Here is an 18,850-nt window from a genome sequence, read left to right on the forward strand (position 1 = left end):
TCTCCAGGTATCCATGGTCCAGCTATTGTCAAGGCAGACGATTTTGAAAGAGGGTTTTGAGGGAGAACAGCATGACTTTACTGATGTTTCCAGTGAGATTGTCATTAAGGAGGAATATAGATTTTTTAGTTATTTCCTGTTCTGCCTGCAATCCTCTTACTCCATACCTACCAGGTGAAATGTTCCAAAACAAATATATTGCAATCTATTATAAAGAAACAGGTCACCCAAACAGGCATCAATAGTTGCTTGGGAGCAAATAAGAACATTACAAAAAATACATTAGGCCCTTGCTTGATGCTTCAAGTTTAAATAATAGCACCTTCCATTTCCTGGGTTGCAAATAGCAAGTATTTGCTAATGATACCTTAGCAATTCACAAAACAGGGAGGAAGGGGAGAACCCCCATTTTATTTTTGGCAGATCAGATGATGCTGAAGAACATGTTTGTGCATGTGAAGGGAGTGGGGGGCATGGGGCCAGAGCTACATGGTGAGGATTTGCGTGCAATGGGAATAAATCTGTGAAAATGTGTAAGTGGAGCTGCAGAAGGAAATCTGCAGCCGCCTGAGCCAAGCGGTTGAATGGCAGAAAGGATGGAGGCTATTTGAATACTGATGTGGCCCTCACTTTCTTCCATTTCCATTAATGACATGCTCATCAAGGGCAAACAATGGGACCGGCTGCCTGCGCCTGTCACACTGTGTGGGTGCTGGGAATGCCAGGCTGTCATCCTGGGGCTGCATTTAGAGACCCGCACGCTAATAAGAAGTGCTCTGTGCCGTCAATGCAGACAGGTGCTTCCGAGGCTGGGACATGCTCCATTCCCTTCCCCTGAAACCCTCCTCTCCCGGCCCCCTGACAGACACCATGAAATGCACAAATTAACAGCCCCATCATGTTGGGCTGCTGCTGCCTGCGGTGAAAGCAGAAAATCAAGTTGTCACCCAGGGTGCAGTGATAAAGCCACAGCCTCATTTCTCTGTTGGTGCCCTATAATAGCAAATGCCAGACAGCTGGATGGATTGGGAGGTTTTAGATTAGGGTCCTGATGCACTTTGGCCACTGAATTAGCAGTTGCTGTTTTCATGCAGATTATTTGTGTACAAAGCAAACATCTGGAGAAAGCAAAGGCTCCAGGGTCAGATATTCGATGCTTCTTTCATCTAATGAAGCAGAAATAACAGAAATTTTACAGTGCCTTTGACAAAAATTCCCCCCCATCAATGAAAAAGCAAAACCCTTCCTGGATTTGCCCTTAGAGACCTTCCCAGCAAATGCACAAGACTCCATTTGCAAGCATTTCCCCACGACCAAACTGAACAAGACTGTCAAACCAAGACAAGCTCGTGATTTTACAATAAAGATGGCTGGAGAAAGGTCACAGCAAGTCTTTCGGGGAAGGCAAAAGGGAGAGTGAACTCTCCAAAGGCATTTTATATCCATAGTGCAGCATTCCTCTTTGGCAGCGGGCTCTTCCCACAGCTATGCAAGATCCACTGCAATAAGAGGGTTTAGCTGTTTTCACGCATGCGTACCTCAGCCACAGGCGAGAACTGATGTCCAGAGCTCAGAATCCAAAGCGGGGCCAAAATCACCCTAAAACTCCCATTGCCTCCTCACAAAGGCAGGTACCTGGGCTTCTGAATGAAAAACAAAGACAAAATGGAATTGAAGAGAGTCATCGACAAGGAAGGTGATGGTGACAGAGACTGACCACACAGACATTTGCCCCGCAGCAGACGCCGCACCAGCAATAAGGAACGGAGGGGCCTGAGCCCTTCAGACTCCAAGGAGTTTAATGACATAACGGCCTGAGAACTTCAATATAAAACAGGAAGAGCAACTAACGAAACTTACAACATAAAACCCCCCTCCTGTCATTTTTATAGTAATAGTAAAACACTTTATTGAATTTATGAGCTACATAATGACTATGAAGAATGTAACTTGAATTAGAACCAACTCAGAAGTATAATATCAACTATAAACCCTTTTCTATTACCCCATCCCTTTATCATCATCCTATCCGGCTCTTTTTAAACCAAGGAATATTGCGTTCTTCAAAATTTAGTCTGAAATCCATCTCCTAACTTCCCAATAAATCAAGTAAACCCCAAGCGTCCGTAATAGACACGGGGCCAAAAAATCAAGGCATGGCCAGGAACAGATTTTATAGCTAGAGTTAAGAAATCATTGAAAAACCAAAAAAACAAACAACATTTCTGTGAAGGTTGCGCCTGGGAAGGCGTGGTGGAATATCCTGAGGGTTTTGTTGTGAAGCCGCATAGCAAGATGCAGCATGGCGTTATTAGGCAGTTCAGAGCCCAAAATGAAAGTGATCAGCGCAGACCTTCAAAACTAAAGCACAACCCCATGACGCACCCCTGTGCAGGTGGGAAGTCCATTTAGGAGCAGATGCATTAGCAGGACTTTGAAGCACCCTCTCTGGAGCCCTTTCAGTCCCAGGGTTTTGACATGAGCGATAAAATCTGCGCAAAGCCAGAGAATGCATTGAGGGGCTGTTTATAACCAGATCCATTATTTTTGCGGAGGAGTTTGTAAATGAATGATTGCAGGGGAGGGAAATGTACATAACACAGCTAAAGCAGCATGTTTTACTGTGTTTTCTGATTCCATTTTACTCCTTTAGTCTCCCTGGTCCCCAAGGATTTTTCTGAAGGGGCGATAAAATAAAATGGGTGAAACAAAGCCATAAGCCAGTTAAGTCTGAAAGACATGTCATCTCATCTAAAAAGAAGAAACGGACCATTTCCATGCCTAGGGCTGACAGCAACGCCTGAGCTAGCAATAGTGCTATTCCATTTGATTTATAGAATAATGGGGTGACAAATGATGACAAAAATAAACTTTTACTGCACTGAACTGCTCCTTTATTTATGAAATTTGGCCAAGTAGTGAAATCTTTTATCTGCAAGTTGTAACATGGAGTGGAAACGAGCAATTATGGTGTGGTAATAGTAATCCAGTGATGGAGGCCGAGTCAGTTGGAAATGGATTGAGGTAAAATAACTACCGCACCATGATAAATGTGAACAGCGCTTTGCTGACAGATGATCTAACAGGTGTTCATAACAACTATATAAGAGGATTTATTTATGACTAGCCACAGCCGCAGCACTGTAAATCAACTCCAGCAGCTGCACACCGCTGAAACCAAGTCCCTGATGGAGAAACAGTGCAAGAACCCAAAAGAACACAATTCACTCCAGAATCTTAATCATCAGATAACGTGGTTTTTTAAGCAATTACACCACAGTGCAGAAATCAGAATGACTTTCAATTATGTGAAGCTGAACCACCAACTAACTTTGCCCAAACCCAGGCACTGGTAGAGGCCCGCAGATCCAGCTGGAGCAGAACAGTTACCTTTGGACCCGGTGTCAAAGAGGGCCCCCCTTTTTTTTTTCCTGATAAAAGAAGCCACTTTGGTGCTGTTCTGGTGTGATGCAAAGACAGTAAGGGCAAGAGGAACAGAAGGAGTTCTTCTCTCTGCCTCACCAGATGTGCTGAATCCAAATGTCTGGAGGGCTGCGCTCCAAGCTCTGTCAGTGAAACGATCGGATCACCAAAACCAACCTCAAATTCCACCAAAACACTGCAGCCTCATAGAAAAGGTTACGAGGTCTTTAAAGCCAACTCATCCTGCTGGTTTGCTTTACAGCATGGATCTGCAAACATTTGAAGAAAGACAGCTGAGGGAGGAATCAATGGTACTAAGTGGGTTGAATACCTGTTTTTGCCAGAATTGGAAAAAACAGCCTAAAAAAATAACTGAATTGGTAATTCTTTCATCCCTTCTACCTCCCTCACAACTGACGTTTTAGAGTTGTACGGAATACCATTTACTTTCCAAACACAATTCAGCAAGTCCTGGTAAGCAGTGCATTGCTGGTGCAGACACAGAGTGCAGCTAAATGCCTAAACATCCTCACACAAACATACAAAATCAGGGGAAATCAAAATTAAAATGATAGGAAATAATAAATACTGCGGGATCAAATTATTCTGTGTGTGAAACTATCCGCAAAGAGAGGGAAGCAGTAAGGTACGTTATAGACAAGCCTCCAGGAGAGGATGAGGGGGCCTGCAGTGCCCCAGGGCAGAGCCAGCCACCCCTTGCGAAGCTGCAGCCCCGGTGCACTCACACAGGTCTGCTCAGGGTCACCAGGAGTGGAGCCTGCCACGACAGTGAGGCCTCACACCCAGGCAAAGCCTCCTGGGGGTGGCAGTAGGCCACTCAGCCCACACCTCCCCTCTGCTTGGGATTTAATTACAAACCTCCATTAAAGTTGCAGCCTTTTCTGGAGGCCAGTACCCCACGTGACTCCCGCCTTCGTGGTTCGGGAGAGGGGGCTTGCTGCCTCTCCTCTGGCCCGCCTGCCTTCCTCCTTCACCCAGGCAGGCTGCCGGCACCTGGGGGCCTCTCTGGCATCCCAGCCAGGCCGGGTGTGCATGGGCGGCTGCAGGGTGGGCAGAGGCTGCTCCGCCTGCCCTGTGAAGCCACAGCTACCAGGCCTCAGCTCGAGAGGTGCCTGTAGCTTCCGCTGCCTGCCAGCCTTCCTGGCAGCCTCGGCCTCAAAGCCCTGTGAACACGGTCGGCCTGTGGCTGCTGGTGGTGCTTGGAAGTGATGAGGGGCAGCTGTTTTGGTCAGATGAGATGTGATGTTTGCAGAAGGAGAAGAGCCGATGCTACCGCTCCCAAGGCTCCTGCCCTCCCTGCGCCTCCCTCGCCCGCTCTGCTCCAGCTGCCGGACTTGGGTGCTGCTGTGAGCCCCTCAGGGTACTGCTGTAAGCCCAAGCTGGTGGGTATCCCACAGCCCAAAACAAGTCTGAAGCTGTGCAGGGCGGCTGGAAGCACCATGGTGCTCCCTCACTTTTACCGGCCATCTCCCTCAAGCACCTGCCATGGCTAGTAGCTGAATGGCTGCCAGTCATGGCTGGTACAAAATGAGGCCTTTCACCACCTTTCCACCGCCCGTCCAGAGCCCACCAGCATTTTTACAGGGCGGGAGGGGGAGAAGGACCCGAGCACACCAACAACTCTTGCTCTTTCTTGAAGGAGCAGGGCGACTTGTCAGCTGTTTTTGCAAGGCTTAGTCTAATTCCTTCCCATCAAGGAGTAAAACCAGGTCTGGGTTGAGCCAGAGGGGGGCATGGAGGTGTGGATGGTGACTCACAACATATACGCTCCATTAGATGGTGCTAAGGGCAGAGTTGCTGTCCCCTTCCCTCTCCCCGAAAGCCCTACCTGGGAAGGAGGGCAAAGGAGGAGGCAAGTCGCCAGGAGTGGGATGAGAGCAGGCTAGGGTCTGGGGAGGACTGGAAAACCATCCGTGGAAGCCAGCAAAACTCATTTTTGCCCTCTCTCTTATACGTGCACAATGGGAAAAAGTTTAGAATAACGCTACTTGTAAAGATATGTGTATACGCACTAGAATGTACACAGGGATTTAAGTGGATCAGGATTTGGGGCAGCACGGTCATACCATGGGCTCAGTTACCAGCCACTGAAGAGTAGTTCACCTTGTACCTTCTGAAGCAAAACCAATTAGTTGTGGGACTGGAAACGCAGTGGTGTTCACCATCTTTTTCCCTTCCAAACAGGTTCACTGTACTGTGCTACATAAAGCACAAGTATACCAGGTAAGAGAAAATAACCTGAACAGAAGCATTGTTTTTATCAGGGTTGTGCACAAAGGCTCCTATCAGCAATGAAACCACACTATGCAAGCACAGCAAAGCCTGGTGCCTGCACCACAAAACATTTAATATAACATGTTAAGTGTTATAAAAACACACACTTTACGATAAAACAAACAAAAATATGGGGAAGGGGAGGAAAATAACTGACAGAAAATGAAGAGAACAGAGTCCAATTCTCATATGCTTGTTTCAGGCACACACTGAAAGTCAGATGAAGGCTTGGGAGGATTAAACTTACCTGTACATTGCTTACCAGAATCCTTGTTAGGGCATTTAAGTGCCACGTTAAAATTAATTCAAGCACGTAAGATATTGTATGCAAAACTAGAGGGTTCAGTAATTGAATACTTTTAAAAAAAGAATTAATTCTAATTACAGTAATGGACCATTGCAAAACAAAGTGTGCAAAAGGATTTAATCCTATCACCAAATATCAGTAATTAGCCTAAGCCTCAGATCAAGAGGATTTAGAGCCCTCATGGTTTTTTGTATCCTATCCAATACATATCTGTATATTCCTTTGCTAATGAATGTACATTTCCAGTTTTGTTCCACTTTTAGTAAACATATTATCTTGTGACAGCGGATGACCAGAGCTTAAGTACATGTTGTGTTTAAAAACAGGGGGAAAAAAGTTAGTTCCTTCCTCCAATTTACATACATTGCTTTAGAAATGTTACAGAATGCCAACTTGTTCCTGAGTTAGTAGAAAAGATCATCAGGAAAGCCCAATTTCTCTTTTCTATGCCATTCGTTATTTCATATACTGAATCATGTCCCTGTTCTAAAAACACTTCCATTATTTCCACTATCCTTTCACACGGTGTTCTATTTATATCTTCCATTATTTTGTTCCTAGCTCTAGACCCATTTCTATTTCTGCTATTTTTCTTTAGAAATTAGTTACTAGAATTAAAGCAGGGTATGCAGGGAAAAAAAAAATTATCCTTTTATACAACATCATAAAATGTGAAAGGAAAATAAGAGGAAAAAAATTGTTCTTTTGACTGTCCTGCATCAAACCTATGTTTATATTCTGCCATCCACAGTAATAGAACAACTTTTCCCCATACACTATTCTTTCCAAATGGTTTGAGTTATTTTGGAATAACTGAATTTGAAAATTCAGTTATTTAAAAAAAAAAAAAGAAGAAAAAAACCCCTTCCTTTTCACAAGAAAGAATATGTGCGTATGCAGAAAAAAACAGGAAGCAAAGAGGTAAACTGTTGGTCTCTCACTACGCAGAAACTTTCTCATCTGTTTATCCCTTGCTCTTGTTGCATGATTCTTCAATCCATAATCACTAGCATCAGTTTTAAAGCTTGGACTAGATCACAATAATCTTGGAGTGTCTTTGAGTTTTACTTACTTTGGGAATGAGTGAATTAAGCAGTTAATAAAATTATACCCTATTTATTTCCTATTTATGATAATATATATTCACTGGTTTTCCTATGTTTCTGCAGGTTCTGTTGCACCTGAACCCTTCATAATTTAATTAACCCTCACCTCCCGCTCCCTAAACTAGACCTCGATACAATTCCCTAACCATTTTAGCAAAATCCACCTCACCAGTCCTGCAATACTATGCTTTAGCCTTGCTTCTGCATCCGAAGTCGCACATGCAGGTGTGTTATAAAGCTGCCCAGGTCTAGATTCTTGCTGAAACCGGGTGGTTCTCAGTGCAGCTCCTGACTGAAAAGCCTGCCTACAGAGGTAGGAGCTGCTGCTACCTGGTACAATTCTAGATTGCAATTTAGACTAGTCATCTACTTCACATCCTAATAACCTCTATAAATGATGAAAAGTATGGAAGAAAGTGAATAAAAATGATATATAGCAAAACCAAGAAACTATTGTTAACTACTGCTAACTGGCTGAATTATGACTGAGTGCAACTTCCACTATTAATGTAAGACATGTACGTGTGCTCATGCTTAGGTTCCTGAAGAGCTGAGCGTTACTGCATGCAGAGATATTTTACTATTTAAATATCTGTCTTTAAAGAAAGTTTCTCCCCAAATTACTATTTGGGGAAGTCAACATAAATTTTCAAATCACACCATCAGTCCAGATACCTGTATCAAGAGTTATTGAACCACTGGACCAAGTCACAAAGTGTTGAAAAATGTAAATTAATAACAGAAACTCCGCAAATATCCTTATTATACACGTTTCTGGGCTTTGCTATTAAAGTACTCTAGGGAAGCAGAAATTACTCAGCAACGTCTGAGACTTACACAGCATTAATATGCTTTCCTTTGATTTATACTGTGGTACAGGAAACAACTCTTTTGTTTTCTCCTTGACAAACATGTCTGAAGGTTTTGCAGTTCAGTCTTTTCTCAGGAAGCATGGTTCTGCACCTTTCCCTCACCACCTTCTCACTGAGTCTTAATATCAAATACCATCTAGACCAATCTGCACTTTCTCTGAGATGATGGTATTTTTCATCTGTTTGAATAACTTTTATATCACACTTGAAACCTGTAATTAAAAAAACCTTATTGCAGGATTAGGACTTCAGAAAATAATGTATATGTTGATTAAAAACATGTACATTTGTGTTGAGGGCATAAGATTCTTCTTTGTCTGAGAAGTACCAGTATATTTTGGGTGCTAGTGAAACCTAGAACCACATTTGTTACCGAAGTGCAACTTAAATACCTAAAAATCCCAACCCCTCTTTAGAATTTGCCAATAAACTCTGCTACACGTTGGAGCTACCTTTTAGTTCTACCAAATTTTAGTTGAAAATTTTAGAATAATTTTCCAGTGTGCAGTAATGCAACATTTCTGATGAAGCAGTATTTCCTATCATCCAGAAAGCAAAGCTAAGCACCACTTAGTCAGCATCAAAGGACCATGCAAGGGTCCTGGTGACAGAGCAAGGGTACAGTTATTCAAATATCTTTTCCGCGTCATGAAAACATCTGTAGCAGAGCCATGAGCTACTAGGAAAAGCCATGTTGGAAGTGAGGAGAGCTGATATGAAATGACAAAACTCAGCATCTTCAGTCCTACCATGTAACCAGAATGTGAAGGGAAGGTCAAAATCTGTGACACCCAGGCTACGGGCAGAAAACTGGGTGCAACAAAGGTTGCACGGCTGTTGGTCTTCTCAGCCCTAGTTCAGAAGACACGGTTATGAATTTCTCTTTGCCTCGAGCCCTGGTTTATGCACAGGTGGGAGACATTTTAATCTCAGTTCACAACAGAAATTTGAAGCAAAGATCTGAATAATTTATTAAGCTAGATTACAGTATTTGCCACAATAGTCTAATAATCAGTATTTCATACAATACTGATTTCTAATAATTCAATCAGTATTTTATGAATGGGCCAAATTGAAAATAGGCAGTTACTAGCTTTGTTTATTAACAAAAATGTAACCGCATAGCAGAAAATTACAATAGGAGCACAAACACTGGCTGCTTTCACAAGAATGGTTTGCTGATGCATATGTAGTGTCCAACCTTGTTAGTATTTACTTTAATTAACTAGTTATACACAATACTGGCGATCATCATTACCAGTTCTCTACCAAAATAAGAAAGAGGGTGCCTCTGCTCATAGCACTACTTTATTGGCATCTTAACAGAAATATTTGAGAAAATGGCAGTAGGTGGGAACAATGTTCTTAATAGACGAGTTCAGGTTTACAAGCATTTCCAGAAAGCAAACACCATTTTGCTGTACCTATTGTATTTTTACATTTATGCAACAAAACGTCTCTGAACCACGTAGTTGTTGTATATGTTGCTGGAACCTACCCGCCATTTTAACTCACTTTTCAAGCAATGTGATTTCCCTTGAACTTTATTATCTACTATTTGTCCACTACAGTGGGGAAAACCGATGGAGAAGAAAGGTAGCGGGGGAAGGGAGCAGAGAGGGAAGGACCAGGGTAGAACAAATGGGAAATACATTTCAAAGCGCAGATAACTGACAGTAAAATATATGTTCTTTGGTTAGCAAGCAGAAAAAAAGGAAAGGACTTGCATACATGATAGATACGCACTAGCATTCTAAAGCAGAAGACAAGAATGTCAAGAGTGTATTCTTCCCCCACTGCCAGATGGAAGGGCTATTATTATAAATGAAAGGCAGCAGTAGTGGATGCCAGGCACTTTTGTTGTGTGCCAGATTCTGAAGTCCAGATGTAAGCAGGTTACCCCTGGGACAGGACAGGCTTCAGCTCCCGCAGCAGAACAGAACCAATCACGGTTTTCTCGGTGTTTATGATGAGCTGTGCTGTAGAGCTCTCCTTCAGCTCCACTGTGACTAGCATCAGTGACCCACTGTGCACAGTCTTAGCTGCAAACCTGAAGGAGGAAGGAAAAATAAAAAATAAAAAAGAAAAATCACTGAGGATCTTAAGGTCAAAGACTGCTAATATTTCTTTGTGCAAAAGTTAAACGAGCTCAAATATAATAAAATGCCTCCAATATCATTAACGCATTTCAGGGGATAAATCATAAAAACCTCCATAAATTCTTCAGAAAGAATTTGTTCAGCATTGTGTAAATATTTTTGCATTTAAGAAGGACAAAAAGTATCACGCAAAATTGTGTATTTAATAGTGCAGACAACAAAATCCATTTAAATAAAGTCTTATGTAAATTCTGATTCTTCAGTTCATCTACAATACTCAAGAAATATTTTAGTGCACACTGGCAACTAATTCAGCTGTATGGAGTATTCCATGGATAACTATCATTATTTGGTGCCCCAAAGAAAAAGCAACTATGCTAAACGTAGTAGAACACTTCCAAAAAGCCAAATTGTTGTACTTTCAAAAAAGTGCATCCTCCTGCCATCTTGGGAATCAATTCAAATAAAAATATTCAAAGTTGTAAACATCCAACATGATCATTTGAAATGATGTTAACAGCAAGACACCAAATCATTCCATCTGTGAATTTATCTTCAGAATATTTAATCATAAAAATGTGGCCAATATTTCTAAATATTTTATAATTATTAAAAACCCTACAAAGCAAATATTTCTAAATATAATTATTAAAAACCCTACAAAACACATAATGCCCCCCCCCCCACCCCAGATAAACAAAAGTTAGGACTAATGCACCATTACTAAATTCCAAGACATGAAGAACCCACTAATTACATGGAATTAAAAGCAAAACTAGCCTTTTAAGCACCACAATTGACTGAAAAGCCATTTTGGGCACAGTGAACTTCTGTCAATCCTGTTAATTCATTCTGCATGCACAGCCAGGCCCAAGAGACGGGATGGAAGTGGATGGCAACAGAAGAGGATGGCAACAGCCTCCGTCTTCCATCTTCCACAAGGAGCACACCATGATTTTTTTTTGCCTTCCCCTCCTTCCCCCACCTTGGTCACTTGACAACAACAAAGTTGCTGCACATGAGCTTTTGAAAACACTAACAATTGTAGAGCGGGTCTGTGACCCAGTCTGACCCCACTTTGCAGGGCCAATCTCCTCTCCTCTTTCTGAATGACACGTGTCTGAATCACAGCCATCTGCCTCAATTTGTGCAACATCTTCAGCCACAATAGGACCCAGTTAGCCCTGACAACAGCTCACAATACAGAAAAATCAAACTGCTGGGCTGACAGCACGCTGTCGGCTATTCAAGAGCAAACCAACTGGTCAGTGTCTCATGTCTGACAATTAGCAAAGCGCCTACCCAAGCCCTTGGGGATCTGTTTAATTACCATCAACATAAAGGAGGGAGTTTATCAGTAGATACTCAAAAAACTTCACTCCAGACTTAATTAAAATATTAGCCACTTAAGCAGGAAGCAGGTTCTCTTTAAACGAGAAGTAATTTCTGTCTTTTTTCTTTTTAAACTAAGCATATCAAAATCTCATAACACATTATACTAATTAAGGAAACATGGGGCACTTCTCTAATGCCACCCATCACAGGTCAATCTATTTCTTTTGTCCAGATTATATATTCAAAGACCTCTCCCTTTAATAGAGAGGTTCTAAAACAAGGTTACCACTATAAAAATTAGCTACTTAACTAGTTATATCAATGATTTCATCTATTTGCACTGCGATGTAGCAGATCACTATTTCTCTTGTTGATTTTGACAGGGGGCTAATTATAGAAACAATGGTCTTATTAGTCACTTTATTTACTTAACAGTTGTGTCTTGGGACAACACAGAAGCAGATTATGTCTCAGTATGCACATAAATAGTTGGTAGTTGGCACTCCTGCTGTGCTTCATAGCCCCAAGGCTTGATTTTACCCTGTTTTATTAAAACCTGAAAGTGATACAAAGCCAGTTCTGCGAAAACCAAGGTGGCCCAAAGCATCAGCGATGAGGTTTGTGCTGTTATTTTTACACGTGGATTTGCAAAATCACATAGGGGATCAATAGTACTTTTCCGTATCTCTGAACAAAATATGTAAAATCAATAAAATGTGAGTTTGTATGTGGTTTACAAGACGCAAAGGGTCTGATACTCGGATAATTTTACACAAAGTGTTAGTATGCATAACTAGCAGTGGTTAATCGGTTTGTATCAATGGTCACTGATATGGAATCGGTTAGTGAAAAAAGAACTGGAACAGAACAGGATGACTTATTTCACCATTAAAAAAGGTGTATAGAAGAACAACCACACTATGGGTTTACCACTGCCTTTGAACTGCGGAAATCGAAATCTGATCCTTAAAGTAGGGAAGATAATTTTGTTTCTAAAGAGAGTTATAACATAAATATGCTGGTATGATCTTTGAAACTGAATACAGTTACAGAAGGATAAAGCAGTTGACTTTTGGTTAGAAGACACTATCAGTAAAACTGATTTGCTAATTATTTAGATGTTTTAAATATACTGTCATTGAAGGATTTGGGTAATAGCTGTTTTTTCAACTAAGCACATATTATTCCATTTATATGTTTCCCCTTATCATAAGCACACATGGATTTTCAAAAACGTGTGTAGTGCTCAACTAAATACTTAGACCAGAAAGCCATTAAAAAAATATTTCAGCAGAAAAAATTAATCACTCTCTAAAGTATGTATTTATTTTTTGCGAGAAACTTTTATTTTCCCCACAAGGTCAGTAATTATTTTTTACTTTTTCTGAAAGTTGATACTGCCTTAAAGGTTAAAATTTGAATACAAAAAAATTGAAAAAAAGATATTAAAACCAATCAGAATTCATAGACTGAAATAAGTCTTGGCAACTGCACTATAGTACATTAAAACTTAGCTTGTAAATTGGTTGTCTGTAGGTCCAAAATAAAGAATTTGTCCTATGGACAACTCTTAACATAAGACATTATATTATTAGCATGGCTGTGTTGCAACAAAGGATGCATCAGAGAATATGAAAATAAAGAAAGTAAACGAGAATACCATTCAGAAAACAGAACCAAATCTTTACTAATAGTTTCAAGATGGCTGTTTCTGCTATATTGCAGTTATTTTCTAGTTTTCTTCCTGTGATAATATTAATTCTAAAGCTGGTTTCACATCATTAAAAATATTCAGGAAGATTTGCAGTTGTTAGTACTTTTCCCATTTAAAAAAATCAAGACAGATTAGAAACATAACAATGTGAGATATATTTGCATATTCTGAGTTTTTCCAAATTTTTTTTTTCTTTAAGAAGAATGTTAAATATTCTGAGGCTATGTGACATAGGAAAAAAGAGAAGGAGTTTATAGATTATTTTTAGATAAATATAGTACCTGTCAGTAGGTAAGGAAATACATATTAAGAATCAAATTCTAAATCAACATCAATAAAGTACTGTAGTTTTTTAGAAAGTCATTCAGTCTTTCAAGAGTTAAAAATCAAGTACATATTCTTGGTTACTTTCCATGAAAATAAGATTTTTTAATGATTATCACACAAAAATATTTGATTTATTGTCAACATAAAGGGAAAACACAGAGTATCCAACACTACAATGTGACAGCATTTGCCAAACACTGGCTTTGTAATGATGATCAGCCTAACTACAGACTAGCAGTTATTTTTCCTTTATTTGTAGAGAGAAGATAGCTACAATATACAGGAGAGGCATTTTATGGGGAAAGGTGGTGAAAATTCCATGCCAGTGAATAGACAGCAACAGAGTAACTCACTCAAAATCTGCTCTTTAAAATTCAACATTTGAGAAAATAAATTTACACTTGAACACTTACTATCAGGACATTTGTTTACAGCACAGCAGGGTTTGTTACGCATAATTCAACAGCACTAAAACATACGTTCTCTCCTGTCGGGCGCTCTTCTTCCTCTTTGATTTTTCTGTTCAAGCTAGATTTTCTTTTTTTTCTGTTCTACTGTTTACCAGAAACAGTGACAATAGCCCATGACGGCTAAAACTTTTTTTTCCTCCGCCCTTTCTTTAAACCTTGTACATGAAGCCTTCAATTACTGCCTGCTGAAGCAGACAGAATCCTATTAGTAAGAAAGACGATCAGAAGATGCAATGCCCTGCCCTAGCTGTAGAAAAATAATTAGTCCAAAGTTGACAAATGTGTAATCAAGTTATGCAATGAATATATTCAAAGGGGAAAAAAAACACTGCTGTGAATTAGTCTTCAATTTATAAATATAAGAATGAACAACTATCAAGTACCTTTCAGTGTATCACTTGGACAACAAAAATATTTATCGTTTCAGTACTCTCAATCTTCACCTTACTCTGATAAATTCTATGTATGTACAGGTTTGACTTTACAATTAACATTTCATCTAAAAATTGGCTAAATTACTAATTACTTGTGTTCGTTCTGACCTGGGAATAGACTAAGCTTAATACTAAAACATAAGCAGAAATATACTTACAAAAAGAAGGATCTTCTTCTTAACTTGGTGATTTTAACCTCTCAAAAAAAACCCTTGTTTAACATTGGTTATTAATCATAAAATGTGATTAATATTTACCTTAAAAATCATATTATGATAATTTGATGTTTTCTTTTTTCCAGTACATTTCATGCTATTTTAACACTGTCTTAGAATAAATTGTGCAAAATACCTAATTCATTACTATAATGTAATTATTTCCAATATTAACTATTTTGCGTTTTAATAAAATAATAAAACTGTAAAATAAATTGCAATCAAATCTGTACTATATTTTTACTATTTTTAGTTCTATTGCCAAAATAGATTTTGAGTTTGTCCTCAGTTGCCAGTGAGCAGTTGCACTGTACCTCTAACAAAAACGCAGGAATGCAAGTGAGTCTTCTGAACTTATTGTCCAATACATAGCACTACTCCACACGTTCAAAAAGATGCTGCATGAACTTTTTATCATCCTCCAAATTTACCTTTAGTTCAAAAATGTCAGCATTTTCATATGTAGGTATTTATACCTCCTCCCCAAAACTTCAATAAGCTAAAAGCTTAAATCAAAATACTTGGTCCTCACACCTAGAAAATTATAATTGTAATATTCGATCTATTTTGTTTTCTCATCTAATCTATTATTTTTATTTTTCTTAAAGAATCAGGCATTTAATATGGTAAGTATTTGAGAATTACATACAGTCCATTTTTAAAACAGGCTATAAATTTTAATTTGCAGAAAAATTATTTAATTCCAAGAAAGTAAATTACCTTACAGAAATATATTAAAACATCAAACTTGCTCAGAGATCTTTCAAATCAAAGATATTCTTCTGTTCGGTTAGTTTTTTAAGTGTTAAATGTTTTCTGTTTAAACAACTGGCTCAGAAGATTCCTGTTTGTTTTTCAAAGAAAATGCTGCACATATTTTTCACTTCACAGCATTCAGATACAAAAGCAGTGCTGTCCTCTAGTGGACAGCAAATAAGCTAGGCTAGAACAATCTGTTTTGATTAACCTCCTATCTAAAATGACTCACTCATATACTTTTAATGTTAAGCTCAAATTTAATTTCTTCAAGTTATTTTTAAATTTTGCAAACCACATGCAAGCTGCTTAAATACAATAATATCTTTAAAATGTTAAGGGCCTTAAAACGATGTTGTAGAAAGCCATTCTCTTGATAAGTATTTTGTACCAGTTAATCAAAATCTTCATATGCTGATAATACATGAAAACTGTATTAATACATACAGGGCCCTTTTCTTAGCAGGGAGAAAATGTCAAGGTTTTGGAACATTACGATTTGATTAAGAAATTAAGAAATATCCCGTAGAAACTACTAAATGAGTACTTTCATATTTTAAAATTTCAGTTTTCATTTTCTCTAGGAATAAAAATATTACCTAAGAATAGTAACTAACCAGAAAGACTTTTAGTCCTGGCTCACAAAAGAAATATAAATGGTTAGCCTAGCTGGGTTTTTTTTTTTTAAATGCTATAATTTCTTCTATCATACATCAAGAAAACATTAAGAGTTTACAACTTCTGGCTAATACGAAGGCTGAAATACTGTGGACATGGATATACTGTTCCATTTAAAATTCTGTCTCCTACAGGTAAAGGCTACCAGGGAAACTGCTTTGCCTAGGATATTTAGCTCTCTAATTCCTACTTGAGAAATTAGGAAGCAAAATCAAGGCTGCATGTCTATTACAAGTTTATTTACTCAGCTATCCATTGCAGCTCCCTAGAAGAGTAGAAAAAGATGACTGAGCCCCACAGCTAAGGAACCACAGAAGCAGAACAGGCCACATAACTGTGTCAAAGGAACTACTGCCAGAGGTAGATTTCACTTCATTTAAGCTCTCCGACAGGCCAATTGCTTAGTAAAAAATCTTAGGAAAGATTTCTGTGTGCACACAGAGCAGAAAAGGTGTTTAAAAAAGTCTTCCTGGATTTATAAGACCTGTTTGTCAGCTACTGAGAACATATGTTTGGATTCAAATTGAATAACTATGAACAATTTATATTTCTCAGGAATTTCTACCCTGTGTTTATCCACAGTAGACAGGTGATAGCCCTTACTTTCTGACATGCTGGAAGCAGATGCAGTTGTTAGTTACGGTAAGCTGATGGGGTCTGATCACCAACTTTCTGCCTGAAAATTTTTCCAAATTTAGTACAAATTGGAAGATGACATACACAGAGAAATTTTCCATGTGGACCCCTTTAAATGGGGTTTTGTTCAATACAAATAATCGCACCCCTTTTCTCCCCACATTAAGTTTTGCTGGATTAAAAAGATGTGGGGAGGATAACTGATTACTAAGCACACCATTCTCTGATAATCAAAATTGTCTGTAAACAAACCCCTCTTTCCTTTGAGAATCAGTCTGCCAATATACTATAAATGGGACATGACAGGTTGCAAAATGATAAAAAGGGGTGAATACAAGCAGACTGTCAGGCTGATGCATGGGGTGGGGAATAAAGGCTAGTGAAAAACAAGTGTTGATCCTTGGATTTCTGTTTTTTAAGCATTTTATGCAAGTTTCTACATTGGATCTAGTTGCTTTCATGTTCTTCAGGATTTCAATCCTCTTCCATTGCAGTGTGCTTACTGTCATATTGTCATATGTGCTTACTGTCATATGATTTACACAGTATGGTTTTGATTTTGTTAAAGGATAATAATGCAAGCCTGCAAAAGCCAGGTGGAAGATACTTTGCATCTTGTTCAATACTTGCTTGTTCACAAAATCACAGAGGTCATGGATACGCTAAACAATGATGTACTACATGCAGCAAGGTCCGAACAAACTGGCATATTCATATGGTGCAGTCAAGTGTCCTTAAAAATACAGGTCCCAGAAGCAGCATAGTCAATGCATGCAATGCTGTGCTTAAGCTAGTTAGACCTGCCCCAGCAATAAGCAGAAGTGCTGTTTTGTGCTTCTTGTTTAAAGGCTAGCTTGTTTGCTGCTAATTCAGGTGTCTACTATGACAACACGCTAAGAGATGAGAATCCTCCCTCTGCAAGTTCTGGTGATCTCTTTCTCATCTCTTAGAAAGAAGAGATGGCTATTAGAATGAGCACTTTCATGACTGTAACAGAGAAGGATATTAAACACATTATTTCAACATGTGAAATGGCTGTTCTGAAGCAGATTAAGGCTTCAGTGTTGAAAGAAGCTGAGGTTTGATTTTCTCCAAAACCTCAGATTGTCCCATATTGGGTTGTTGAAATTACAGACTTGACCATCTCAAATTAAAGGATTGAAATGAATGCTGTCATGTGTCTCAGAATGCTGGTCGATGATTAAGGCCATCCTGATGAACTGCAGAATAGAGATATGTAGATGACGCCCTGCTCACTTTCTAACCCAACTATTTCCTGTTGCTCATTGTGGATTCCTTCCAAAATACAACAGCAGCAACAGACTAGTTCAATGGACTATTAAATGAGTTGAGGTTGACTAAAATTTGTTCTTCATATCCACGCTGATGGGTTTAGACTTTTATCTCACTGACTGATGGGGCAACATGCAAGTAAAGTCTTCAAGAATGAAAAACGTGGAAAAGGTGCTCTACCTTGCATCATTTTGTAGAGCCACAGTCATTGAGGGAAATAATCTACTAGACTACAATGCATCCCGTTTAAGAAATGCTTCAGGAAGTGGAAGGCAAAGAGGTAGGCAGTTCAAGACGGCCTCATTCTCCATCCCATTACACATTATATTCTGATGTCAACGGAATCACACAAGCATAAAACAAAGTGAAAGAGTGAAGAAGCAAATCCAGTTTGTGACCCCAGCTCTGAATGGACTTTTCTGCTGTATGCTACTGCCAACACATTAAAAGCTTTTGCACCATATTTTGTAGGTAGTGGAAAAAAATGCTTTCTATGTGTACTTCCATTATTTTCTTTCTAAGCCAGTTTACCCTGAAACACCTCTCCTTCACGCAGCGGGCCTTATGTAATAGTAGTCAATATTTTGACACGTTCAAAAGGGTCACAAGAGCATTCACATCTTTCTAAGATTAACGTGAAGTCTGCAACTAGTCTTTTCATTCTATCACCATCTGTTGTCTTTTGCTATATTCAAAGTGAAGAAAATGAAGATTACCTATCCTGGTAGGAGGTTATGGAGCTGAAAATGAATTAAGGAGGAAAAGACCTGAGGAACTTTTAAAATATTCGGTTGAGAGGAATAAGCAACACATCTTGAAAGTAACACTAGCATGAAGGGCACTTCTGGGTAAATAAGGCTTATGTTGGTTAAAAAGAAAATGACTGAAAA

The 18,850-nt window shown here is 39.1% G+C and overlaps 1 protein-coding gene across 3 annotated transcripts in view; it reads right to left on the reverse strand.

The window, feature by feature from the left end:
- Nucleotides 1-9,084: 9,084 nt before the first annotated feature.
- The window catches only part of AP3B1 (adaptor related protein complex 3 subunit beta 1), a 163,881-nt gene continuing 154,115 nt past the window's right edge, over nt 9,085-18,850 (reverse strand). For all 3 annotated transcript variants that reach the window (XR_012670878.1, XM_075136702.1, XM_075136704.1), the window contains one exon: nt 9,085-10,053. Coding sequence is in view for 2 of the 3 variants with exons in the window: in XM_075136702.1 (XP_074992803.1) it covers nt 9,900-10,053 (154 nt within the window). In the remaining variant the exon portion in view is untranslated. The remainder of the gene's footprint in view (nt 10,054-18,850) is intronic.

This window comes from Calonectris borealis, chromosome Z (assembly GCF_964195595.1).
Source record: "Calonectris borealis chromosome Z, bCalBor7.hap1.2, whole genome shotgun sequence".
NCBI lineage: Eukaryota > Metazoa > Chordata > Aves > Procellariiformes > Procellariidae > Calonectris > Calonectris borealis.